The sequence below is a fragment of the Rutilus rutilus genome (genome assembly GCF_951802725.1).
Source record: "Rutilus rutilus genome assembly, chromosome: 15".
NCBI classification, from domain to species: domain Eukaryota; kingdom Metazoa; phylum Chordata; class Actinopteri; order Cypriniformes; family Leuciscidae; genus Rutilus; species Rutilus rutilus.
In genome coordinates this window covers 12,652,245-12,680,126 of record NC_140220.1, presented here as the reverse complement: position 1 = coordinate 12,680,126, position 27,882 = coordinate 12,652,245, and the positions used below count along the sequence as shown (strand labels likewise).

General features: G+C 37.7%; 2 protein-coding genes across 6 annotated transcripts in view; one reads left to right on the top strand and one right to left on the bottom strand.

Annotated features, from left to right (window-relative positions):
- swt1 (SWT1 RNA endoribonuclease homolog) overlaps window positions 1–20,718 on the bottom strand; it is a 28,291-nt gene extending 7,573 nt beyond the window's left edge. The window contains exons 1-17 of one of the 5 annotated variants that reach the window (XM_084432709.1): window positions 20,685–20,718; window positions 19,063–19,156; window positions 18,801–18,865; window positions 17,058–18,129; window positions 16,633–16,677; window positions 16,421–16,550; window positions 16,176–16,271; window positions 15,901–16,089; window positions 12,708–12,801; window positions 12,275–12,432; window positions 12,000–12,148; window positions 11,668–11,806; window positions 10,012–10,154; window positions 9,786–9,937; window positions 3,984–4,127; window positions 1,621–1,687; window positions 882–949 (exon numbers count right to left, since the gene is read on the bottom strand). In XM_084432709.1, coding sequence (XP_084288835.1) covers window positions 882–949; window positions 1,621–1,687; window positions 3,984–4,127; window positions 9,786–9,937; window positions 10,012–10,154; window positions 11,668–11,806; window positions 12,000–12,148; window positions 12,275–12,432; window positions 12,708–12,801; window positions 15,901–16,089; window positions 16,176–16,271; window positions 16,421–16,550; window positions 16,633–16,677; window positions 17,058–18,129; window positions 18,801–18,865; window positions 19,063–19,146 — 2,795 coding nt within the window. In that variant the 5' untranslated portion in view covers window positions 19,147–19,156; window positions 20,685–20,718. Of the gene's footprint in view, window positions 1–881; window positions 950–1,620; window positions 1,688–3,983; window positions 4,128–9,785; window positions 9,938–10,011; window positions 10,155–11,667; window positions 11,807–11,999; window positions 12,149–12,274; window positions 12,433–12,707; window positions 12,802–15,900; window positions 16,090–16,175; window positions 16,272–16,420; window positions 16,551–16,632; window positions 16,678–17,057; window positions 18,130–18,800; window positions 18,866–19,062; window positions 19,157–20,063; window positions 20,193–20,684 lie in introns of those variants that run through there. The other 4 variants (XM_084432708.1, XM_084432710.1, XM_084432711.1 and 1 more) reach the window with 4 other exon arrangements.
- trmt1l (tRNA methyltransferase 1-like) lies at window positions 20,245–27,082 on the top strand. The gene is made up of 16 exons (XM_084432714.1): window positions 20,245–20,349; window positions 21,742–21,873; window positions 21,974–22,036; window positions 22,142–22,255; window positions 22,385–22,449; window positions 22,675–22,831; window positions 23,470–23,590; window positions 23,949–24,028; window positions 24,173–24,416; window positions 24,504–24,716; window positions 24,807–24,997; window positions 25,184–25,262; window positions 25,954–26,120; window positions 26,282–26,347; window positions 26,505–26,634; window positions 26,732–27,082. The coding sequence occupies exons 1-16, from the start codon at window positions 20,289–20,291 to the stop codon at window positions 26,922–26,924; spliced, it is 2,076 nt and encodes a 691-aa protein (XP_084288840.1). The 5' UTR covers window positions 20,245–20,288; the 3' UTR covers window positions 26,925–27,082.
- The last annotated feature ends 800 nt before the right edge of the window (window positions 27,083–27,882 follow it).

Genomic DNA, 27,882 nt, shown 5'->3' with positions numbered 1-27,882 from the left:
ATTATGTGTTATTTAGTTAGTACAGAAGCTTGACTAAAATTCACTTGAGGTGTGACATTGGCGGTGAGATTAAAATGTAAAAGCTTATTCATAAGCAACACCCTACATTTCAAAAGTTCAGGCTCATAAAATCAAGGCTGCATTTATTTGATCAAAAATACAGTAAAACAATAAAATTATGAAATAACATTACAATTTAGAATAACTGTTTTCTGTTGTAAGATATTTTTTACGTAATTTATTCCTGTGATGGCAAATTTAAATTTTCAGCATCATTAATCGAGTCTTCAGTGTCACATGATCCTTCAGAAATCATTATAATATGCCGATTTGGTGCCAAAGAAACATTTCTTATAATTATCAGTTGAAAACAGTTGAATATGCTGAAGATTTTTGTAACTATGGAAAAGTCATTGCCGTTATTTTGATCAATTTAATGCTTCCTTGCAGAATGAAAGTATTAATTGAACTTTAAAAAAAAAAAAGCTTACTGGCCCCAAACTTTTGAACAGCATATAAACAATGAACAGAGGATTCACTTTGCCATTTAACCATGGCAGGCATGATGTCGAGGATTCACAGAACTGTCTTCTGAGGTTTGGGTAGGCTTATGATGCAATAACACTCTTACGGCAGAAACTCAATGGCCCTACGAGACAGTAGATAGCTGCTGATGCCTGCCGAAGCGAGCGCTGACCTGAGAACAGCATGCTGAGCTCTGGCTGAAATGCCTGTCTGCTGAAGGTGGGCGGTGTTAAAACCATTACAACAGAACAAACCGCATCATGCACGTAGCTTGGTAAATGAAAGCAAAACAAGCTGTGAGTATGACTTGAAGATAAGCTAATGAGTCTCAATATCTCTCATAACTCTTAACTAACCTGTATTCCTGTTGAGACACGCAATCAAACAGGTCCCTGGCAGTGAAACGTGGCTCCATAGCAGCAATCTGAAAGCAGAAAGCACATCTGTTAATGTAAAGTACACAATGTACAGGTCAATGCACATGTCCTGCAGAATCACTGTAGGACATGTATTGCTGCACGTATTGTTGATCTTAGACCTCTTGGTGGTTATTTGATTGATCTAAACAAGATAAATGGAAATTCTTCATGTCTAAAACAAAATATATATACACTACAGTTTATAACTTTAGAGTCTGTAAGATTTTTTTTTCAAATCAATACTTTTGATATCATTTTACAATAAGGTTTAATTTGTTAACATTAGATAACTACATTAGTTAACAAGAACTAACACTGAAAAATACTTTATTAATCATAGTTAGTAATACATTAAAATCAAAAGTTATATCTGTTAATATTATTTAATTGACCTGAGCTAACATAAACTAACAATGAAAAGTTGTGTTTTTATTAACTATTGTTAACAAAAATTAATAAATACTGTAACTAAAGTATTGCTCATTGTTAGTAGTTAATGCAATTTAATGCAAATTAGAATGATTTCTGAGGGATCGTGTGACACTGAAGACTGGTGTAATGGCTGCTGAAAATTCAGCTTAATAATGACAGAATTTTTATGCTAACTATTGTTTGACTATGGGGCATGACTTGTCAAAAAGGTGGATATGATCTATAGTGGCCATTTTGTTCTTACCTCACTGGACTGAATGAAGGAAAGAAGTGACTGCGCATCCTGAACACTGCTGTCTGCAGATAACAGCCTGTGGGAGGGGAAAACGTTAATTTTTCTATCACATTATAACAGGTATGACATCCCACCTGTGCAATTACTAGAACATCAGCTGTGTATAATATCTGTGGGTATTGCCTGATATGCAATTAAGAATCCTGTGTGTGATTTTAAAATGCATCAGTCAACCAGAGCACGCTTCTACATGTAATATTAACCACAAGTAAAGAGACAGCTTAAGATTACAATGAATAAATGTATCAGATGAATCATTAAATCTATCAGACAATCAAATGCAGGGTAGTGTTTTCTAGTGTTTACTGAGCCTGTAATTGTGTTTGGATCACAAAAATTGTACATTAGTAATCACCACATTTACTCATTAACATCTGTGTGATGTTAGAAAAGAAGGAAATTTGTACAGACACAACCATTCTAAATTTAGACGGAGTGTCTGATAGCATTGACATGTTTGATCATGGCAGAAACATGTCTAAGATTAAAGCCTGTTTCACACATCCTGTGTCCGCAGCACATAAGGGACAAGGACACAGGATAACTGCAATGGCAGAAGACGTTTCTGGTACATAATATAGCTACATAACAAAGCTGTGCTAAAAAGTTGAAAGAGAAAAAGATGACTTATTTTCATTTTTGGGTGAACTATCCCTTTAACGCAAGAATAAAACAGCATAGCCTCTAAAGGGAGGTAGAGGGGAGGAGGAGGAGAAGAAGAAATGTAGAGTAATTCAAGGGGCAAGACGAAGTAGGGAGCAAAAAGAAAAAGCTATTTCAGCAAGAAAGCCTGAATTATGCATGCTTTTCCTCATTCAGGGGCGCAGGGGGATGGAAAGGAGTAGAACAGCGCATTTGTGTGCATGTGTTAGCTTTGATGACTCATCTGTCTGCTTTCTGCACATAAAATGAGTCTAGCTGTATCCATGGAGACAGCACCTAATCTCCCTTCAAACTTTGTCATCCTGCCTTCTGAGAAACTGCCTTCTCAGAAACAATCAATGGAGAACCAGAGTGGACTCAAATGCACAGCAATAAAATGCAGTAAAAACTGTCAAAACAAACCCAAAGGGAACCTGAATCTCAGATGAACACTATGACATTGAGTACACACCGTCAGTCAGTGGGGTCATCAGCTTGAGTGATTAAGTATATAGGGTTGATGGGTAAAGGGTGACATTACTGTCAGACAGATGACTAATATAGTGGAAAGGCACATGGCTATATCTGATCATTTAACTGGGAAGGAGAACACTTAAAAAAGTTTAAAGTGCTTGACTTCATTTAGGCAGGCATTATTAAATAACTCACACTTAAGTTTGGAATTTCTTTTCATTCGCATCTTCCTCCAAACGCAAACTATATAATAATACTCTGTCATAATTAAAGTCAATGTCTTGAATAAAATGAACAAGTTGGAGTGTAAATCAATTGTAATGCACTGATTGCAAAAGCGTGGTGTTTTGTGTGAGAATAAAAGAGCATATAATCAATTAGACGGACAATGCAGCACAAGTTTCACATGACAAATCATTCATTTGCAGTGCTGAATAAAGTGTATGCTTCAACTCCTCTCTCTGTTGAACAAAAATCTCATAGAACAGCATTTTTGCACTGCCACTGAGACAAAATAATTTTTAAGTGTACTCCTGAAAAGTAATAATTCACTTCATTTGACAATTAGAACTGAGCTTTCTGACAATCCAAAAATAAGATCTTCGTGCATGCCACATTCTCAGAGTTTAGATTTATTAGATACCTTATTATTTATTCGAGATTTATATTCATTAAGAGGCCGTGAATGATACGAGCAAGCAGTTTAATATGCCAGCGAGGCAAGTCATGTCTGTTATTACACTCCAACATAAAGAGCAGTCTCTGTGTAACTACAGCTATGACACGCACCACAGTCTCTGCTCGCGAGATGCAGAGATCTTAATTTAGAGGAAAAATTGCCATGTCACAGTACAATCCATCTGCCTACTGCTATGAGTTGTAAAGGAATAGTGAGCAACGGAAGTGAGTCACACAGACACACTCACACAGGATCAGGGGAGGGTTTGATAAGACTATTATTCCCCCTCCCCCCTTTCACGTGTGACACACACCTACTTCTGTCCTTTACATGCTCAGGAGACTAAGGACATACACTGAGCAAATTCTTTTGGGAGGCACATGACTGGAATGGTAATAGACCTTGGTAAGACTGCACAGTTCTGTGTGTGTGTGTGTGTGTGTGTGTGTGTGTGTGTGTGTGTGTGTGTGTGTGTGTGTGTGTGTGTGTGTGTGTGTGTTTACTAGCATGTGTGTACCTCTGAAGAGCCTCCAGTAGCTGTTTCAGTGCAGTAGAGAGCCTTTGCAGGCAGGAGAGGGCATCCTGAGGCAGGGGTGAGGTAGATCGCAGGCTGGGCTCGGTGGTTCCCGGAGTGTAGTGGAGTGCTGAAAACAAAGCCGAACTGAAGAGAGAGAAACAAACAACGCAGTAAAGTTTCTGTTTTGTTTTTTGTTGGTATACCCTCAGTAGACAGTGTAAATCCTGATCAGCATTTCTTTAAAAAGGTTAATATTTTAGCAGAGCATATTTATGAAATCTATATTGAATACAAAACACACATACACAGGAAAGAGTTTTCTAATGGTTTTGAAAGAAATAAAAAAAGGATCAAATCAAATTGGATGGATCAAATTTTGATAAAAAAAAAAACAGTAATGTTTTGAAATATTATTACAATTTAAAACAAACAACCACTTATATATATATATTATGAGGGGCAAGTACAAGCAGTATAGTGGAAACGGAAGGCGTATAGTGGAAACGGAAGGCAGGTCTGGCACGATCGGGGTCACCGGACTTGGGTCCAGCGAGCCGCGGTTTGAAAATACACGGTCAAGCCAGCCGCCAAAAAAATGGGTGTGCGCCTAAAACAGGATTACTTTGAATAGCATCATTGTAAAGTTGTGATGAAGAGCTGAGCAAGTCTTGCATATGTATTTCCGGGTCTGAGTGTGACTTCCTGCTTAAAGAGGAAGTAATGGATACCAAAAAAATAATTATATATATATATATATATATATATATATATATATATATATACACTCACCTAAAGGATTATTAGGAACACCATACTAATACTGTGTTTGACCCCCTTTCGCCTTCAGAACTGCCTTAATTCTACGTGGCATTGATTCAACAAGGTGCTGAAAGCATTCTTTAGAAATGTTGGCCCATATTGATAGGATAGCATCTTGCAGTTGATGGAGATTTGTGGAACATCCCCCACACCATTACACCACCACCACCAGCCTGCACAGTGGTAACAAGGCATGATGGATCCATGTTCTCATTCTGTTTACGCCAAATTCTGACTCTACCATCTGAATGTCTCAACAGAAATCGAGACTCATCAGACCAGGCAACATTTTTCCAGTCATCAACTGTCCAATTTTGGTGAGCTCGTGCAAATTGTAGCCTCTTTTTCCTATTTGTAGTGGAGATGAGTGGTACCCGGTGGGGTCTTCTGCTGTTGTAGCCCATCCGCCTCAAGGTTGTGCGTGTTGTGGCTTCACAAATGCTTTGCTGCATACCTCGGTTGTAACGAGTGGTTATTTCAGTCAAAGTTGCTCTTCTATCAGCTTGAATCAGTCGGCCCATTCTCCTCTGACCTCTAGCATCAACAAGGCATTTTCGCCCACAGGACTGCCGCATACTGGATGTTTTTCCCTTTTCACACCATTCTTTGTAAACCCTAGAAATGGTTGTGCGTGAAAATCCCAGTAACTGAGCAGATTGTGAAATACTCAGACCGGCCCGTCTGGCACCAACAACCGTGCCACGCTCAAAATTGCTTAGATCACCTTTCTTTCCCATTCTGACATTCAGTTTGGAGTTCAGGAGATTGTCTTGACCAGGACCACACCCCTAAATGCATTGAAGCAACTGCCATGTGATTGGTTGATTAGATAATTGCATTAATGAGAAATTGAACAGGTGTTCCTAATAATCCTTTAGGTGAGTGTATATATACAGTATATATATATATATATATATATATATATATATATATATATATATATATATATATACAGTGAGGAAAATAAGTATTTGAACACCCTGCTATTTTGCAAGTTCTCCCACTTAGAAATCATGGAGGGGTCTGAAATTGTCATCGTAGGTGCATGTCCACTGTGAGAGACATAATCTAAAAAAAAAAATCCAGAAATCACAATGTATGATTTTTTAACTATTTATTTGTATGATACAGCTGCAAATAAGTATTTGAACACCTGAGAAAATCAATGTTAATATTTGGTACAGTAGCCTTTGTTTGCAATTACAGAGGTCAAACATTTCCTGTAGTTTTTCACCAGGTTTGCACACACTGCAGGAGGGATTTTGGCCCACTCCTCCACACAGATCTTCTCTAGATCAGTCAGGTTTCTGGGCTGTCGCTGAGAAACACGGAGTTTGAGCTCCCTCCAAAGATTCTCTATTGGGTTTAGGTCTGGAGACTGGCTAGGCCACGCCAGAACCTTGATATGCTTCTTACAGAGCCACTCCTTGGTTATCCTGGCTGTGTGCTTCGGGTCATTGTCATGTTGGAAGACCCACCCTCAACCCATCTTCAATGCTCTAACTGAGGGAAGGAGGTTGTTCCCCAAAATCTTGCAATACATGGCCCCGGTCATCCTCTCCTTAATACAGTGCAGTCGCCCTGTCCCATGTGCAGAAAAACACCCCCAAAGCATGATGCTACCACCCCCATGCTTCACAGTAGGGATGGTGTTCTTGGGATGGTACTCATCATTCTTCTTCCTCCAAACACGTTTAGTGGAATTATGACCAAAAAGTTCTATTTTGGTCTCATCTGACCACATGACTTTCTCCCATGACTCCTCTGGATCATCCAAATGGTCATTGGCAAACTTAAGACGGGCCTTGACATGTGCTGGTTTAAGCAGGGGAACCTTCCGTGCCATGCATGATTTCAAACCATGACGTCTTAGTGTATTACCAACAGTAACCTTGGAAACGGTGGTCCCAGCTCTTTTCAGGTCATTGACCAGCTCCTCCTGTGTAGTTCTGGGCTGATTTCTCACCTTTCTTAGGATCATTGAGAGCCCACGAGGTGAGATCTTACATGGAGCCCCAGTCCGAGGGAGATTGACAGTCATGTTTAGCTTCTTCCATTTTCTAATGATTGCTCCAACAGTGGACCTTTCTTCACCAAGCTGCTTGGCAATTTCCCCGTAGCCCTTTCCAGCCTTGTGGAGGTGTACAATTTTGTCTCTAGAGTCTTTGGACAGCTCTTTGGTCTTGGCCATGTTAGTAGTTGGATTCTTACTGATTGTATGGGGTGGACAGGTGTCTTTATGCAGCTAACGACCTCAAACAGGTGCATCTAATTTAGGATAATAAATGGAGTGGAGGTGGACATTTTAAAGGCAGACTAACAGGTCTTTGAGGGTCAGAATTCTAGCTGATAGACAGGTGTTCAAATACTTATTTGCAGCTGTATCATACAAATAAATAGTTAAAAAATCATATATTGTGATTTCTGGATTTTTTTTTTGATTATGTCTCTCACAGTGGACATGCACCTACGATGACAATTTCAGACCCCTCCATGATTTCCAAGTGGGAGAACTTGCAAAATAGCAGGGTGTTCAAATACTTATTTTCCTCACTGTATATATATATATATATATATGTGAAAGGAGAATGTATGTGTGTGTGAGAGCAGATATGTATGTGAAAGGAGAATGTATGTGTGTGTGAGAGTAGAAATGTATGTATGTGAAAGGAGAGTCTGTGTGTGTATAGAAATGTATGTATGTGAAAGGAGAATGTATGTGTGTGACAGTAGAAATGTATGTATGTGAAAGGAGAATGTATGTATGTGAAAGGAGAATGTATGTGTATGAGAGTAGAAATGTATGTACAGTGGGTACGGAAAGTATTCAGACCCCCTTAAATTTTTCACTCTTTGTTATATTGCAGCTATTTGCTAAAATCATTTAAGGTCATTTTTTTTCCTCATTGTACACACAGCACCCCATATTGACAGAAAAACACAGAATTGTTGACATTTTTGCACATTTATTAAAAAAGAAAAACTGAAATGTCACATGGTCCTAAGTATTCAGACCCTTTGCTCAGTATTTAGTAGAAGCACCCTTTTGATCTAATACAACCATGAGTCTTTTTGGGAAAGATGCAACAAGTTTTTCACACCTGGATTTGGGTATCCTCTGCCATTCCTCCTTGCAGATCCTCTCCAGTTCTGTCAGGTTGGATGGTAAACATTGGTGGACAGCCATTTTCAGGTCTCTCCAGAGATGCTCAATTGGGTTTAAGTCAGGGCTCTGGCTGGGCCATTCAAGAACAGTCACAGAGTTGTTGTGAAGCCACTCCTTTGTTATTTTAGCTGTGTGCTTAGGGTCATTGTCTTGTTGGAAGGTGAACCTTCGGCCCAGTCTGAGGTCCAAAGCACTCTGGAGAAGGTTTTCGTCCAGGATATCCCTGTACTTGGCCGCATTCATCTTTCCCTCGATTGCAACCAGTCGTCCTGTCCCTGCAGCTGAAAAACACCCCCACAGCATGATGCTGCCACCACCATGCTTCACTGTTGAGACTGTATTGGACAGGTAATGAGCAGTGCCTGGTTTTCTCCACACATACCGCTTAGAATTAAGGCCAAAAAGTTCTATCTTGGTCTCATCAGACCAGAGAATCTTATTTATCACCATCTTGGAGTCCTTCAGGTGTGCTTTCATGTGTCTTGCACTGAGGAGAGGCTTCCGTCGGGCCACTCTGCCATAAAGCCCCGACTGGTGGATGGCTGCAGTGATGGTTGACTTACTACAACTTTCTCCCATCTCCCGACTGCATCTCTGGAGCTCAGCCACAGTGATCTTTGGGTTCTTCTTTACCTCTCTCACCAAGGCTCTTCTCCCCCGATAGCTCAGTTTGGCCGGACGGCCAGCTCTAGGAAGGGTTCTGGTCGTCCCAAACGTCTTCCATTTAAGGATTATGGAGGCCACTGGGCTCTTAGGAACCTTAAGTGCAGCAGAATTTTTTTTGTAACCTTGGCCAGATCTGTGCCTTGCCACAATTCTGTCTCTGAGCTCTTCAGGCAGTTCCTTTGACCTCATGATTCTCATTTGCTCTGATATGCACTGTGAGCTGTAAGGTCTTATATAGACAGGTGTGTGGCTTTCCTAATCAAGTCCAATCAGTATAATCAAACACAGCTGGACTCAAATGAAGGTGTAGAACCATCTCAAGGATGATCAGAAGAAATGGACAGCACCTGAGTTAAATATATGAGTGTCACAGCAAAGGGTCTGAATACTTAGGACCATGTGATATTTCAGTTTTTCTTTTTTAATAAATGTGCAAAAATGTCAACAATTCTGTGTTTTTCTGTCAATGTGGGGTGCTGTGTGTACAATAATGAGGAAACAAAATGAACTTAAATGATTTTAGCAAATGGCTGCAATATAACAAAGAGTGAAAAATGTAAGGGGGTCTGAATACTTTCCGTACCCACTGTATGTGAAAGGAGAATGCACGTGTGTGAAAGGAGAATGTATGTATGTGAAAGGAGAATGTATGTATGTGACAGTAGAAATGTATGTATGTGAAAGGAGAATGTATTATTATATTATAAATATATATATTAGGAATATTATATTATATTATACTATATTATATTATATATATTTTTTTAATGTAATTGATCCCTGTAATGGTAAATCTGAATTTTTAGACTCCAGTCTTCAGTGTCACATGATCCTTCAGAAATCATTCTAATATGCTGATTTAGTGCTCAAGTACTATTTTTCTAATTATCAATGTTGAAAACAGTTTTATATTGCTTTATATTTGTGTTGATTTTTGAAGACAGTTAAAAAATACAGGATTTATTTCTAATTTAAAATATTTGAAACATTATTTATATCTTTACTGTAAATTTTGATCAATTTAATGCATCCATGCTGAATAAAACTTTTCATGTCTTTCAAAAAAAAAAAAAAAAAGAACCCCAAACTTTTGAATTGTAGTGTATGTTGAGAAAAAAATACAAGTCTCTCTTTGTCATGGTCTCTCTCACCTTATCTGACACACGTTGTTCCAGATGCTCTCAAACAATGCCCAAACTTCCTGATGAGATGTCAGAGGAGGTGGAGCAACATCCTCCTCTATCTCTGTCATTAGAGAGTCCTCATTTTTAGAGTCATCATCCTCTACTGGATCTTTCAGAGACTGTCACACACACACAATTTATGAGTAATCAGAATGAAAAAAATTAACCATTGTTAAATCTTAATGAGACTGACCTGTAGTCTTTGCTGTAGCATATGAAGGGTCGAGAGAGCATGAGCTACATGACCGTTGTACTGAGATCTGCCAGCCAGTGCCGACAGCAGCTCTGCAGACAATCTCACAGCACTGTGAACAGATCTGTGCTCTATGGACCTGTCTACACACAGACACAACATTTTAAAATATAAATCATATTATAAAAGACAGAAGTGGGCAGAAAACAAAGGTTCACAAATGTGTCCACAGTGGGAGTGGGAGGAGACCTGATTATAAAAGGTCATCGCCTCTGGCCACATCACTAACCCACTAACACAAAAGTCACAAAATGAGTGAAGGACACTCCCTCAACTCCATAAAGTGCAGTAAATCACATTTAGGTGAGAACAGGAGGCCCCGGTACTTTTCCATCCCTCCACTACCGAACAAACTCCCTTCCTCCCCTCTGTCGGGCTAGGCTCATGGCCAAAGACAGCAGAGAAGAAAGGCACAGTCATACTCCTGCTGCAGTGATTGGCAGAATGAGGTCAAACTCATAACTACACACATAGCATGAGAAGAGAGTGTGCACGAGTGTGGATCAAAACCACAAACTGAGAGATGCACATACATACACACAAACACCAATTATACTGGTGTTTAAATTACACATTTACTGACATAATGAGCAACTGAAGGACATAGAAAAGAGCAGGTAGAGCAGCCCTAAAATATATGTTTTGTCATTTGTCACATAGGAATTAGCCTAGTTTATGTGAAAGAGATAATAACTACACAAAGTGTGACAGAATAGAACAGAACAGAATAGAATGGAATTCCACTGCTATATCCACAATTACTGTAATTACAAGGTGACAAATCAAGAGATTTTGAGATTCAACAATATTCAGAGATAAAAAAATTTGTTTGACAAAGATAAATAATAAATAAATTAATGCATGATTAAACTCAATGAGTAAAAAAAAGTCGATTAAGATTTTTTAAAACATTTTTGAAAGAAGTCTATTTTTTTATCAAAAAAACTGTAAAACAGTACTATTGTGAAATAAATATTACAATTTAAAATTAGTTTTCTAATTTAATATATTTTAAAATGTAATTTATTCCAGTGAAAGCAAAGCTGAATTTTCAGCATCATTACTCCAGCCTTCAGTGTCACATGATCCTTTCTAACATGCTGATTTGGTGCTAAAGAAACATTATCAATGTTGAAATAATATTATTTCTGCAGTTGTTCTGCAGGATCCTTTGATGTATAGAAAATTCAAAAGATCAGCATTTATTTGAAATAAAAATCTTTTGTAACACTTCAAATGTCTTTACTGTCACGTTTGGTTCATTTTTTTTGCATCCTTGCTGAATAAAAGTCTTACGAACAAATTACAGACCCAAACTTTTGACCAAAATAGAATTGAATAGAATAATAGAGAATAAATAGAATAAATTCTAAAATGTGTCAGAACACAATTATAAGACACAAAATAATTCTAAAATTAGAATACAATTAAAGCAAAACATTAGAATTCTAATGTAGAGTAGAGCAGAATTCAGATATTACATTTACATTTATTCATTTAGCAGATATTTTTATTATATATTATTATTTTATTTAAATGTAATCAAACTGAAGTTACAAAGTATGACACTGAAGTAGTGAGACACACTGTACATACCTGAACAGAGACAGTCACTCAGCATCTCCACAGAGCTGAGCAGGCTCCTCTTTATAATGCTTCCGAAGACAGCGATCCAGTGCTTCTTAAAACACTTGAGCAGCCCATCCAGACTCCACGGAGGCTTCACGTACACGATCTGCATTCACAAACAGATAAGGTCACAGAGAATGGGGCTACAGCAGATGAACGTCAAAAAAAGAATCTGAGCCCTGAATCACACTTTAGAGGAGACTAACACATTTACATGAATGAGAAGCAGCTTTAAATATCAGCTTCATATAACATTTATAGATGAATGAACTATTAATGGCCGCAGAGTGCAAAGGTACCTCAGTCCACAGGTCTCCATAAGCTGCCTTCATCTCCTCCTCAAGCACCTCAGAGAGCGCCCCCTGTAGGCAAGACTCCAGCAAAGACACACATTCACTCAACTGTCGCTCCTCCGCTGCATTGCTGCTCGGCGGTCCTTCCTTCTCTGCTTCGTTCACATAGGGAGGTGGCAACAAAATGACTTTACTAAGGCCTTTGTAACTAAAGCATTAAGAAAAACACAACTAATGAAGCAAAAACAGTGATATTGATAAAGCAAGTGTCAGTAGCAGACCTTTATCTACAGGTCCAGCTGTGGGCGGCACAGCAGGGTGAGCATGAAAGTAGTTTAGGATTGTGGATCTTGTTCCCTCCACCTCTTTTACCAAGTCTGCCTTACTCAGGGCCTTCACCCCACTGAGCAGGGCCTTGCTGCACAAGTTCTTATCATTGCTACAAAAAGATTCCAGAGAGCGAGAGAGAGAATATAAATGTAAGCAGTAAGAAGTTTTGTCCTCTACCTTCAAAATTAACATTCTTCAGGGTGACACTAATGGCTGAAATATAATCATTAAATCACATAATGTTCATTCATAAAGCAAACACATGGCCTTCTTGCATTTAATTAGCTAGCTGTCAAATGACAAGACATCAAACAAATGGGAATGTCCTTAATGTAGTGCAGACATGCCTAGAGGTGGAACAGAAGTATGAGTGAATGTACTCACGTGCAAAGAACTACAGCTCCCTCTGGGTACAGAGCCTGGTACTGCAGACAGCACTCCAGCACTCTGTCATCATTGTTCACAACACCAGGCCCACCTAAGAGCGAGAAAAGACAAAGTCATATAATCCATGTTATACACTGTAGTATGCCAGATTAAGAGTGATGCAGCCTGAAAATACAATGCCAAAGGAGTCTGTATTGCATAATGTTTCCACTGGCTTTTTGAAGTAAGCATCCATACATGCTTTTAGAGCCAATGCTGCCCATAATCCCTTTGTCCTACAGAAGAGCTTGAGTTTTCAAAGAGCTTACTACAAAGTATGCAGTTTACCATGACAAGCACAGTACATACTTTCAGCGTGGGACTCAACCACAGTTTACAGTAATACAGCATTTATTGCTGTATTGAGTTACTCATTTATTGGTGATGTGTTACAATGTACACAACCATAGAAAACCATTTATGTTTTAAACCCCTTTTATCTCTACTTTGGAATCGTACATATGATCTTAATATTGAATTATTTTACATTTAAAAAGTTTCTTAGAGCATGAATATATGTCAGTGCTCAACAATGCAGTGGTATTTTAGTATTATTTATATACTATTATAGAATTTCTTAATCTTTAATTAATATATTTTTATGAATTAGTTTTTTTTTTGTTTTTTTTTTATAAAAAAAAAAATTGTAATATTAGTAATTCAACAAACTTATTTTTTATTTGTTGCCAGTGCAACATTTCTAATATTCATATTAAGATTTTAAAGTTTTTAATCTAATATTTCTTTTATTTTATTGCAGCTTTCATTCAATTAAGAATTTTTTTAATAGTTTTAGTTTTAGTCAACAATAACGACACTTCCATAATGCAGCTGAGTGGTATATTTGTCCAGCTCAAAAAAGTAGCAAACATTTTTTGTCTTATAATATTGTCATGTGCTTTTATAATTTTTTTAATATTTCTATTCTAAAAAAGTAATTCTAAAATTATTATATATTAAATTTAGCATGACCTGCTAAATGTCCAGCATGAAATTAGAAAGAAAATAATTAATATAGTGTGGTAGGTTGATTGTAGGAATTATTTTTAATTATTAAAATTATAATAATAATTAAATAATTAAAATTATTACATTTTCTATTATTCAATTTAATATATATATTTATTTTATATCTTTATTCAAATTTAAATGTACCTGTGTGATGGATTTTTAAATTAATCATAACTAACATTTGTTTTTGTTGCAGGAACAGCATTCATATGCTTTTGAATTTTAAATGTATGTGTCCCCTTTGACGAAAACTTGTGGAAAGACTTTGGTTGTGTGAGTGTAAAAATAACAAATATGGGAAATGAAACTAGACAGATGACTAGGTTTGAAACCTTGTGATTATGAAGTAACAAGAGGGCTTGTCTATGAAGAACCAATCAAACTGTAGGGAAATTATATAATGTTTCATGTCATTTTTGCCATACACCTATTCTATAAAAACTGTTCTATTTGTGTTTACTGGTGGGATTCTCAATGAAGTTTGTCTGAGATCCTCCGGCCATGATGTATTCTTCTTCTTGTGGGAGATTCTCTGGAGAACTGCTCTGAGAACTCTTCCGGCCGTGATTAAAGCATTTAGAGGACATTTGCTGAAGTCTGTCTGTCGATTATTGCTGCGCAGCAAGCTAGTTAGGGGAACAAGTATTAGCACCCAGCCGACGTCGACGCACTAGGGTATAGGATTAGACTCAGCCGACGTCGATGTGTAGACGCGCTAGGGTATAGGGTTAGACTCGGCCGACGTCGCCTGTAGACGTGCTAAAGCAGAGGTCCCCAACCCCCGGGCCGCGGACCGGTACCGGTCCGTGGGACATTTGGTACCGGGCCTCACAGAAAGAATATATAACTTAACGTATTTTCCGGACTATAAATCGCTCCGGAGTATATGTCGCATCAGTAAAAAAATGCGTCATGAAGAAGAAAAAACATAATATAGCCTAAGTCGCACTGGACTATAAGTCGCATTAATTTAGAAATGTAGCCTATTTCACAAAAAAAAAAAAAAAAAAAATAATAATAATAATAATAATTGTTCGGATGGGACAGTTCACCCTTACGGACGTGAGCGCTCTGAAAGCGGCACAAAAAGACTGCTTTAAAACTTTCACAGAGACCTCAGACAGAAAGCAAAAAGCCTGTCTTTAAATTGTATTTCGTTTTGTATTAATTGTATCTTAATTTTAATCAATGTTTCATCACCCAATTGCCTGGATTTAATAAGAAGTAAATATAATAGAAAATATTTAATCAGGACACGGAGGCGCGGGCGCGTGAACTGGAGCTGATCTCATAAATTAACCGAAATTCAGCGTATAAGGTAGCCTACTTGCCTCACAGACCTAAGACATAGAAAGCTTGAAATGTCTAATTTTAAACAGAACAATTCAAAACAAAAGAAAACTGACTGTTCTCTGCTTATGTAATTCGTATGAAATGTGCATTTCTCTCTGGCACGTTCACTAGGCATACTGCGAAGATCGAGTCAGCATTGTCAACTTCATCTTTGCACAGAAAACACTTGTTTATTATTAAACAATTAAAATGTCTCCTGCTATATTTTACATATTCATAATCATTAATTCTGGTTCTTAAAATCGGTTCTTTGTGACAGCTTTTAGGTGCTTTATTGGCAGCGCCACCCTTACATCGCATCAGCACCGTAAACATGGAGATTTTTTTCTTTTGGGGGGCTTTTTGTTTGTGTTCAGGCTTTCTCAGTTGTCTTTAGGCGCGATATTACGAGTACCCTGCTAATAAAATTGCAAGTAAGCCTACACATTGGATTCACGTTTATTATTATATTTAATTATTTTTTATATATTTTTTATATTTTGTTGTATTTATCCGCCGCACCTTAAAGGCCGGTCCGTGAAAATATTGTCTGATATTAAACCGGTCCTTGGCGCAAAAAAGGTTGGGGACCGCTGTGCTAGAGTATAAATATTATAGATAATATAATATTATCTATAGTAATATTACTATAGTAGAATAAAAAGTGTGGTAGTATAAAATCTATATCTACCACCCCTGCAAATTGATTTTACTGCCAACTGACAAAGTGTGCTTCTTTTTACATGTCTTAAAAAGTAAACATACAGTAGAGACACATCGTTTGCATCTCAGGATAGGAATAACTCACAGGCAGCTTGGGAGGCTTGCTGCATTGACTGGCCCATGAGTCTGGGCTCCTGGTTTTTCAGGCAGCTGTAGATGTAGTGGACAGCTGGCCTGGCTTTGTCCTCCACCTTGCTGGAGAGTTTACCACTCTTCAGATAGTCCAACTCCTGCAGCACCACCCATGGGATCAGCAAAGTGGGAAACCCCAGTCCTAGGATGAGGGGTGCTTAGAGTGAAAGGCTGTACCAACATTATTCTCCAAATGTATGAAGTACTGAAAGCCAGTGCCTTCCTTACCACTGAGACCATGTGACCTGATCTTCTTCACAAACTCCAGGTGGCTGAGCAGCACATTGGTATCCAGGACTATAAGGAGGGCCTGTTTATGTTGATCTTCATGTGTAAACACACACACAGACACAAAGCACAACTATCCATCAAACAAACCATGATTCAAATACAAAAGGTGCCTACTGTAGGACATTACTTAGTCATTTTCCAGTAATAATTAGTTATTTTGAACATTTCACAGGTGACCTTACTTAGCATAGTGCTGGGTGCCTCTTCTGGGGGGTCAATGTCCATGCAGGTGAGCTCTCCACAGTTCTCCACCAAGTTCACCTCCAGTCTCCTCTCAGAACGTGCCAGATGAAGTTCCTCCACCAGCTGCATCTAAACAATGAATGAAACAGAATGAGAAACACACAAACACACAAGATTTTATTCTGAAAACAGAGGCAGATCGTTAACTTACCTCGTGGTCACAGTCAAAGGTCTCTTCAGCTTCTTGGGGAGTTATCTGAAATAAAGTTGTGTTTAATTCAATGGAATTATTATATTATGGAATTTTCTAATTCACTGATGTTTCCTCTTAAATATATATATATATATATATATATATAAATTAAATGTCTTGTTTTTCACATTTTGTTATGTTGCTGCCTTATGTTAAACAACAAATTTGTGACAATTTATATATATATATATATATATATATATATATATATATATATATATATATAGAGAGAGAGAGAGAGAGAGAGAGAGAGAGAGAGAGAGAGAGAGAGAGAGAGAGAGAGAGAGAGAGAGAGAGAGAGAGAGAGAGAGAGAGAGAGAGAGAGAGAGAAATGTCTTGTACCACTGATTCAGATGAAGATGGCCCAAACACAAGACACTTACATTTTGTGCCTTACAGGAAGTATTGCTTTGTATCGAGACCTCTCTTGTTTTGTCTGTGTGCACTTGCTGGACTTGGTGAGAAACATATGAAGGAGGTGACGGGCAAAGAGAAGAGAGTTTTTGAGAGGTTTGAGGCAAAACCTCTTCAGGCCTCTGTACTTGCTGCTGTTTGATAAAATATTTGTGTTTAGGTGGAGTAGAACCAGGAAGAGAAGGCTGAGTGGAACATTGAGTACTGCTATCTGAAGAATGCACATTAAACATATTTGTGTTTGTCCAAACTTTAACAGCACTGGCTTTCTTTGGAATCTTGAAACTGACTTTTGCTGTGGGACCACCAAAGGATGGCCTTTTTTCTTTTAAGATTTCACCAGGTACATTACCCAACTGTACATGGTCTTGCTTCTTGGGTGAAATATCCTCTAGTAATTTCAGTTTAGATCCAGAATTTACATGTTTCACTACTGGCAAAGCTCCTTTGGAGTTGTCATTCACAGGTTTACCACAAGAACTCTGTGCACCAACAGTTTGGTCGAACTTCTTGGAACTCCTGCCCACCAACATTTCTTTTTGAACTTCAGAATTAAAGTCTGCTTGTGCAACTTTGGTCATGTTATTGACATCTCTTCGTTTGGGTTCAGCAAGAAGTTCTGGTGACAAAGTCCTCTTCATGGGTTTCCTCTTTTTCTCCTGGAGTTTCTCAGTGGAAGAATCATCCTTTGCAGGCGTCCGCCTGCAATCCTCTGTTGCAGATCTCCTCGAGACTAGCTCCTGTCTCTTCTTCTCCAAATCCTTTGAAGAAGGCTGGTTTGATCCTGCATGCCTGCTGGAGCTTTTCCCTGAGACATGGGCGCTTGCAATTTCATGCTTCCTTTTGGGATTCACTTGCTCTTTATAATGTGCGGCAGGTGACTTGAAAACTGGCCTGGAATTCACAGTTGCATTGCTTTCTCTGGATCTTTCTTTCTTCCTCTTGCTGTCTCCAGCATCGGTCTTCTTTAATTTTGTATCAAATCCTCTTGCTGATGGTGAGTCAATAGCCCTCCTCCATTTAGCTTCATCTTTGTCAGAACTGTAAATCAATGAGAAGTTTTAATTGAATAGATAACAACTCACAATAAATATTTGGTGAGGAAATGGTATATAAGGAAATATTGGAAAAGAAAATGCTTTGATTAAGCCTTGATTAAGTTCTTTCTTTATTTTGTATATGCATATATTGCTCTTAGTTCTCAAAAAGTTTGTTTGCTCGCATGTGTAGCTCAGGAAGCTGAAGCAGGGTAAAAGGCTCTAACCACAATAACGCTAACTCGTGACCTTTCCGTAATGCATGCTGATGGTATAACACCTGTAAGCGAGACATGTACACGATGAACTTGCGGTTAGAGCATCTATTTACTCTCAGGTGCACTTGGAAGTGCTATGCAATTATTTGGCATCACTTATGAAAATGTAGTATCCTCTGACCAAGTAATCATTGATTAAACTCATTACTCATTTTATCAACAACTTTTATTGTATCCTGATTTCGTAAACTGCATCAATTTTTTAAAATCTTATCAGTCATTGACCCTTGAATAAATTAAAAAAACTTTGCAGAAGTTTTCTTACACACTGTCAGTTGTATACATTATATTATATTGTAAACACAATATGTATAACTATATAAAACAAGTATGTACAAACACTCAAAAATGTATTCTAATTCTAAATTCTACTAATATTTTACACCCCGAGACCCACCTTACATACCGATGATGATGTTTGTGTTTGCTCTTTGGGCTGCTGAATCTCTTTGTGCCTTTCTCCTATGACCAAAAACATTCACTCTTTTACCAAATGCTTTTATCCAAGATAATTGACGTACAAACAAGAATTAATGTTAATAATTAAATGCTAATCTGAATGAGAATGAACAAAAAAAAAAAGAGAATAACTCAGATGTTAGGAATAACTAGATTAGAAACTGCACATTCCAACAACGATTATGTTGCAGATTCCTCACCTTCTTCTCATCCTCACACAAAGAGCTTGATGACATTCTTTCATCCTTTTTGTGTTTCTTCTTCTTTGATTTCTTGCTAGACATCCTCAAAACCCTGCGAAAGAACAGAATTTTTTTTGGAGAATGATTTCAGTCTCTTACATAAAAAATACAGCATCTAATGTTAAAAAAAATCCACAGGTTGGTTGTTTGTTACTTTTAAGAGGACAGCAGTACAGCATGGCTTGAAATGCGCCGGTGTTGTAATTGTTATAAAAAAATAATTTTCTTTTATTAAAATAAAGCTTAAATAAATTGTAATATAAATATTATAGGAAACACTTTCACTTGAAACGTGTAAACCAAAATTAGATATGTCTAAACGTAACTAAATGAAGTTTAAGTTGACCTACAAAAGTGACTAAGACTGAAATAAAAAAAAATAAAAAATGAATAGTAAAATTATATAAATAAAAGCACATAACAAAATTACTAAAACGATTTAGCAAAAAAACATGGGAAGGTAAGGACATCTAGCTTTAGATTTTAATGTTTGCATATAGATTTCTGCTACAAATAACAGTATAACTTTTTATATAACGTCAGTCCTTTTCATACAAGAATGTAGTACTTTAGAGAGCATTTCTAGTCAGAACTAAGTACAAAGAAAACGTTTTTCTCCCAAGAGCTGCATATCAGCGAATCCCAAACAAAAATCCTGTTCAACCTTGAGAAACAGATAACTGCCCATGTAAACCAAGAGAACATAAAGCACTCAATGAAATATCGTTAGTAAGTGTGTAAGTACTTGTAAATATGTGGCAACTTTAGGTCATACACAAATACAACTGTGACAGGGATGTCAAAGGAATACTAACATTGCAGCACTTATTTTCTGACCAAATGTCTACAACTTCAAATCTTACACTGAGAAAGATGGAATTCAAGCGTCTACAAGAGTCTAAGTTAACTTTATACGTTTTATTTTTATTTTCTACAGCTTCAGTGAGAAATAGGTTTACCTATCACAAGCGGGAGGAATGTTGTTGAATACGACACCGAATGACAGAAGGTAAAAAATTCTTCAAGCAATAAGAGCTGTTCACTTCACCACTTGCTTACATTTCACTCGCTGATGAATTCACTTCCGCCCTTTTAGTTTGCGTAGTTTACTGGAACACGATTGGTGCGGCCCCACAACGCTCAATGCGTACGGATACGAATTCTACTTAAGCTAGTTTGGGAAAATGGCGGAGATCAAGGAAGGGGACGCTGAGCAACTTCACCAGGAGGACGCCAATATAAAAGGCAAAATAATTTGAATTAATAATGATACATTTATTCAACCCTGTTTTGCAGGTTCCTTAAATAACACTCAGCATTTAGAAATTTTGTATTTTATGCAATTTATCCTTAATGCGACTTCAAAACTGCTGAAGTAAATATAGGCCTCCTCATGGAGCTCCACCATAGGACCTAGGTGTAAATAATGTAAATGTTCAAAACGCAAATATTCTCAGCGCATATCGACAAAGGACTGACATGTCACTAGGTTGCAAAAACTTTTAATCAATCGATGCATTATCTGAGTTAAACAATAAATTGTGAATAACTGTAATGTATAAATGTAGCACTGGTCTTACCACGGAGCTCCGCACCAGGGCCGTTCTGCTTGGAAACATCAGCCTCAGAAAGCGGGATTGGTTACACCATGGAAATGTACATGGGTTAACATATGAGGGCGCTCCAGTATTGTTGTTGTGGTTTTAAAAAAATATTTTTCTTCTTTACAGTGTCTGCAATGCGAGCGATGCGCTGTAATCTATCATACGTCCTGAGACTTTTCTGCAAAACTCAACCTCTACGTAGCTAAACATAATCCATTCAAACTTCGTTTTGTTGAAAATTATTTCAACATATATATATTTTTTTTATAAATTGAATTGTTTAAAAGTTTAACGTTAATTTCTCCCATTTCCTAGGCTGTCATAATTATGTGATTAAAAAGTTTATAAAAAAAAAATCTAAATTATGACATAAATATGACAACGAGTCGTAATTATTATAAAATAAAATACTTTTTATGCAATAATTTTAACTTTATCTCATTTTAACTTAACTTTATAATTATGATTTATCAAAGCATGATTTATTTTTCTCATGTGACCAAATCTAACCAATCCAAATTGTTCACACAATAAATCCTAAAATTATTATTATCCTGCAATTAATTCTTTCCTCATTTAAAATATCCTAATTTTAAATGTGTATTATTTTCTAGATGTATTTTCCAATTTTAACATCGAAAGTCTTAGCCTGGAACAAGGGTGAAACAATACAATCTCTCTCTCTCTCTCTCTCTCTCTACATATAAATGCTTTAAACAAAATTAAGACAATGTACCAAGGCAATTTTAATGTGGTATTCATATGACAACAACAAAAAGAAGTTGTTATAATAAAAAATCAACCCCGGGACATACAAATGACTGTTAGTCGAAGAAAACCCAAATTGATTGTGATTGTACAGTAAGACCAGTTGAATGCAATTGTAATTTTCATCGATGCGAAATATATAATATTTTTAATTTATTAAATATTTAATTAACTAATGATATTTTCATAAAGTAAAACTCTTTCGTCTTAAGTTTGCTTCAATATACAGTATTTTGCTGAAGTGTGAATTTGTTTGTATTAACAGACACTGGGACTGATACCAGTAAGATCCTCGCTGAATCTGTGGAGCGTGAGCAATTGCCAACTCAATCAGAAACTACTACTCCAGTAAAAACAGAGGACAAAAATGGACAAACATCCTCCACTGTCGTGTCAGGTAAATATTCAACAGTATATGATGATTATCACACTCCTCAGACAGGATGTCTCTCAGCATTGTTAAATCACTGAATTGAAATCATCTGTCTCTGTTTCAGAGAGACATGTGTCTATTCAAACCACCCTGGAGGGGCTCGAAATGCTTGTGGATTTAAATGGAGGTACTTAAACCAGAAGTACCTGTTTATTCTGTCTGTTTATTACAACCATCAGCAGACCACTTGAATCTGAAGCTAATAAATATCTCTGTTCATTGATTATGACAGCCGGGAGGAAGTCTTGTCCATTGTGTCCAGAAGAGAAATTTAAGGCCTGTTACAGTCATAAACTTAGACGACATCTGCAGAACTTGCACTGGAAAGTTTACGTGGAATTTGAAAGTAAATGGTTCCCTTTGGCAGCTAATTTTCTTTTCCAACACACATTTGAAAGCTGTTGCTTCTGGTTAGAAGCTAATTCATGCGTGAACATTTTCCTTGGGTAAATGAACTTTGTTTCCTCTCCTGCAGGCCAAAGGATGTGCATCTGTCATCTGCCTTGCCGACAACTCAAGTCCAGTCTAGGCTCTGACCAGGTAAGATGACGTGTTATGAAGTGTTTCTTCCCATACACATCCCATGGCTGTAATGATATTGCTGACCCCAGCCGTAAATATAAATATCCAGCCGTAGCCCTGTTTGCCTGTAGTTGGACAGTACAGATAGATCGAAAAGCTTTTATCTGTGCCAGTTTATCAGGAAAAATTAAATCACATGCTCTTGAATTAATACATTTATGTATTTGTTCCCCTCATCTCCAGACTCAAAGCAGACTTGTGGCTCACTACCACTGTGTGGTTTGCTCTGTCACTATTGCTCGCAAGACAGACATGATCAGTCATCTCAAACGCCACTTCAACAAGGGTGAGACAGAGGCCAGCTATTCAGGCAGCTCAGATGTACCCTTTGAACAACCTGGTGAGCCTTTACTCTATTGCTGTTTAAAATGTTTTATATGCTTCCACGTTTGATGTGCTTTACTGACATGACTGATAATTGTGCATTTGTGCTGACAGCGCCTCAGAGGGTGAGAACCGCTAACAGGATGCCAGTTTGTTGATGTGGAATAATGTAGATGTTGGGATTGTTTTCATAAAAATAATAGTAAAAAAATTTTGTGGTATGTCCTTTTATCTTGTGCCTTTTAACCTTTTGAATTTTCAGGTAGGGTAAGAAAGAATAGGCAGGCTAAATCTAACCTAAACCATACAGCATTCAGCCGCTCACAGGATGAAGTTCTTCAGGAGTGATATGAAAGATCCCCTTGTGGTTCATGTTCAGGCCTTGGCCTTTGCTTTTTAGTTTAAAGTAAGAGACTCCTGTGAGACACAGGAGGCGGTTGTAACAATAAAATGCTTTAATTCGCTACAGCACTAAGCAATTAATTCATTCAATTGCATATTAAATCCACTCATTAGGGTATTTATGTAGGCAGCATCTGAAGAGCATTGTACTCCTCAGCCTTTTTGCATTTTTTTTTTTAAAGATGCTATTCTTCTGCATTTAGTCAATATTTACCAAATTATTTGTCCGCATTGATTCTCTTTCTTTCTCAGTCCCAGGTGGACAGGCTTATGAGATTATGAAAGAACTGGGCACCAATGTCCAGCTCCTGCCCAACCACACCACACCCCAGAAGACAGACACCTACTTCAACCGCAAGATGAAGACGAACAGGTTGGAGATTTTTTTTTTTTTTTTTTTTTATAAAAAAAATAAACGACTCGTTATGAGATTTAAATGTGTACCTTGTAAAAGATTAATATGTAAACCCACATTACAATAAAATAATGATTTGTACTTTAGCATCTTAAATGTAACTTTGGCTGAAGTATACTTAATTATATACTTAATATTTTATTTCTGTTTATATAAATATATAATATTTAGACAAATAATACAAAAATAGGCCTACCTATGGGTCATGGACACCCTGTTGAAAAACCCTATAATAAAGTAAAAAAATGACCCCAAAAATACTCTTATTGTGCTGATTATTTGATGATTGTATCACACTAAAATGTGATTGTTGTAGGCAGCTGGTGTTCTGCTCTCTTGCTGTTCTTGCTGAGGAGAGGAATCCACTCGAATGTCTCGATGCCTTTGGAGCGACTGGTAGGAAATTTACTGTACAGAAAGAGTTAACATCATGATAATAAATAGCACTGCTCAGTTTTTGCTCCGAATGATTTGATAAAAATGAAAGGGGCATTGTATACCTATTTGCAAAAATTTGCAACATATTGATCCTTTTTGTAGGTATCATGGGTTTGCAGTGGGCAAAGCATCTGCGCAACTCTGTAAAGGTTACTATAAATGACTTAAGCGAAGCTTGCGTGAAGATGATTAAGGAGAATTGTCATCTGAACCACATCCGAGTAGAGGGCACTCGTACGGGCCGGCAGCTCGACGGAGCGGGAGATGCAGATTCGCCCATTGCCTCTGTGGAGGTGGTGAAGATGGACGCCAATGTCATCATGCACCTGAGACCCTTTGACTACATGTGAGTGAGAGACTGATGAACTGTTGGTCATAATGACTAAAAACATTGTACCCATAATAATTTATTGCATTCTTGTTTTTAAATCAGACACCTTGACCCATTTGGAACGGCTGTAAACTATCTGGACGCTGCTTTTCGTAACGTTCGGAACCTGGGCATTGTCTCTGTGACGTCGACAGACACCGGTTCGCTTTACTCCAAATCCCTGAATGTGACGCTTCGACATTACGGTTGCCAGATAGTCCGAACCGAGTATTACAGGGAACTCGCAGCGCGTATGGTATTGGCATCACTGGCCAGGTGGGCAGGTCTTTCTGAAATGAATCAGCATACACCTATTTATTTTATTACACAGTTTGCAAACCGACTTGTTAATGCATGTCATTTCAGGGCGGCTGCACGCTGCAACAAAGGGATTGAAGTGCTGTTGGCCGTAGCTCTTGAGCACTTTGTCCTCGTGGTGGTGCGAGTTCTTAGAGGGCCCACCCAGGCAGACGAGTCCTCTAAGAAACTGCGGCAGCTGTTGCACTGCCAGTGGTGTGAAGAAAGGGTGTTCCTCAAGCCAGGAAGCATGGTGGAAGGTGAGAAAGCACTTGTACAAACAAACAGCTGCATCCTAATAGTGTCCCTGTAGCCAAAATAGTCGAGCATGGCAACAGTAATGGCAAGGTCATGGGTTTGATTCCCATAGAATGCATGAACTGATCAAATGTATAACTGCCAAATCCATAAATGTAAATACACGTTCTTGCTTATGGTATATACAGAAAACCTGTACAGACAGCTGCCCTGCCAGTGCCATGGGAGTATGCCAGGAAAAACCGCAGTAGAGCTTGGACCACTTTGGTGAGATGATGTCATTCATACTTTTTTTTTTGTTTGTTTACAAAACACTTATAATGATAATGCTTAAAGGGGGTCGCACACCGGACGAGAAGCACAGCGTCGCATCTAGGACAACTCGAGGTGTCGCACACCGGACGCGCACTTTCTCAGTTTATTAGGCCAGCAATATTGTTATGTTTAAGGACATTATGGAATTAACTAGACAATGTCTGTACTATGTTGTGATTGTACTGTACAATTAAATACAATCGTTGCTAAGTCTGCAGTCTGAACCCTTTACCTCAGAGCGTCCGTTAACTGAATGAATTGAGAATTTCACCTGAAAATCCAATAACATCAGCAGTTTTCATCCACGCAGTTGATTTCTGTAAATTTCTGTAAAAGTAAATGTATATTGCAGCACAGGGTGAAGTCAGTATATACATTAACAACGATTTGAGACAAATAAATGTACATTTAATATAAAACTATGTAAATGGCGCTCTGTGGCGCGGCAGGATTTTGAACAAGGTCCTGAGCCGTAGCTGGGTGCCACGGACAGACGGCGAATGGCGCCGCCGGTGTGTGTATACTCATAGAGAGTAATGTGTCTGAATTTTAAAGACGTGGCGCTTCTCGTCCGGTGTGCGACCCCTTAATTCTTTCATTAATGACTATAATTTTTTTCTTTTTTATCCTTTTCATCCACCAGGGCCGGTCCTCTGTTTAACACTGGATTTCTGAGGCGGATGTTGGTGGCAACAGTGCAGCACAATATGGAAGACATCCAGCCTCTGGTGAAGACACTCATTTGTGAAGCTGACTGCACCACTCTCAAACCTTTCCCTGTCCCGGGATTCTCTGCCTTCTCCAACCAAGGTGTGTTTTTGGGTGTGCAAGTTTTTGCCCATCACTGTTTTTTCAGTAATCTTCTGGTTATTCATCGTTAAATACAACGTGGAGATATCATCTGAACTTGTTTTGTCAGCATAACTTGATTTTTGCCTTGTATTTTTCAATTAATTTGACACATTTTCTAGTGGAGTGTGGTGTGGTCATAAAAACTTTACAGAAGGTTGAAGAGGCGGATACATCTGACCAGTCAGGTATTTGTTGCTTTATCAATGTCTTTTATCTGCTGTTCTCGGGGATTTAACTGTTCCTAGGTTATCCCAGATTAAGTAGGGTTTATGGTTGAATTAAAAACTGAAATGGATTAATTGCATAGAAAATAGTGTATTTTCTTTGACTTTTTGTGTTCAGGGAAAAGAAAGCCCACAGGGGAGGACTGTGGGAATGTGCTGAAGAAAGTCAAATCAGATACATCTTTGGAGCATCCAGCGTTCTACTACAGCATCCATCGGCACAGCATCCGCGGCATGAACATGCCTAAGTTAGTCAGCGCAGACTTCTCCATACACTGTCATGTATTGATGTACAATTCATAATACATGTAGAATCTGACACTGAGGTTTGTTCCTCTCTCTCAGGCTGAATAAGTTCCTGCAGTATCTCACGGAGGCCGGGTTTAGAGTGAGCCGCACACACTTTGACCCAACGGGCGTGCGGACCGACGCCACCCTGGCACAGTTTAAGGAAGTGCTTACAAAATACAGCGTGCCTACCTACTCATCCGCCCCTCAAAGCAACGCTGTCAGCTCAGACCGACGTCTAACTCTCTGACTTTAGATACTGTGCCCGTGTGAGAGACCGCACAGAGGTCAACTGTGGCTGTTTTTATTGATGAGGCTTCCTGTTTATTTTAGAAATTTTCAATGACAACTTGAGTAAGTTCTGGATAAGAAACAACATTTTCATCTGAATTAAAAGGGTTGTTTAAATTTTGTTGATGTTTTTTGTGGATTGTACTGAGGCTTTGACCCATTAAAGGGCATAATAGTGTTTGAATAATCAGTCTGTGTTGACGGTGATGCAGTATTGACTTTTATTCTTTGGGTTTTGAATTTTGAATTTCTAAAAATATTTCTAAAGACTCTGTCAAAGGGTAATATTTAACTTACCTGATCTGATTTTCTATTTCACTTCACTTTTGCTTAATTTTTTTTCCAGATTGCTAACAGTTGTGCTGTATAACATAAATATATAAACATTTTACGTTATATGTGTATATTATAATTCATAATTTATATTTAAATATAATATTAAAATTATTAAAATTTGTGCTTGAGGTGAATCAAAACAAAAACATGTCTGGGCCACGTTTTACCTTAAAAACTACAGAATATTTAGCATATTTTTATACATTTTTTTGATTGCACATTAATTTAGTATTTTCATACCATTTAAGGCAAATTTTCCCCAAGAATTCTCATTATTAATGCATTCTTAACTTTTGAGCTTTTTTATTCAGTGCGTTATATATATTATTTTTTTTACAGCAATTAGAATCTACAGAAATGTGCTTTATTGTTATGCAAATGTCACAATGCAAAAACAAATCATGGTACAAATAATTTTTCTTTTATGTTTGGTGTGAAATAAGACTAAATGTGTTCAGACTTTATATGATTCATCAGCTTGAAAATGACATGTGTGTCATCAATTAGAGCCACGCCAGTTTTATTTGTATAGTACATATCTAGAACTCCCTGAAATGCACTAAAATGATCTTACTGGTATG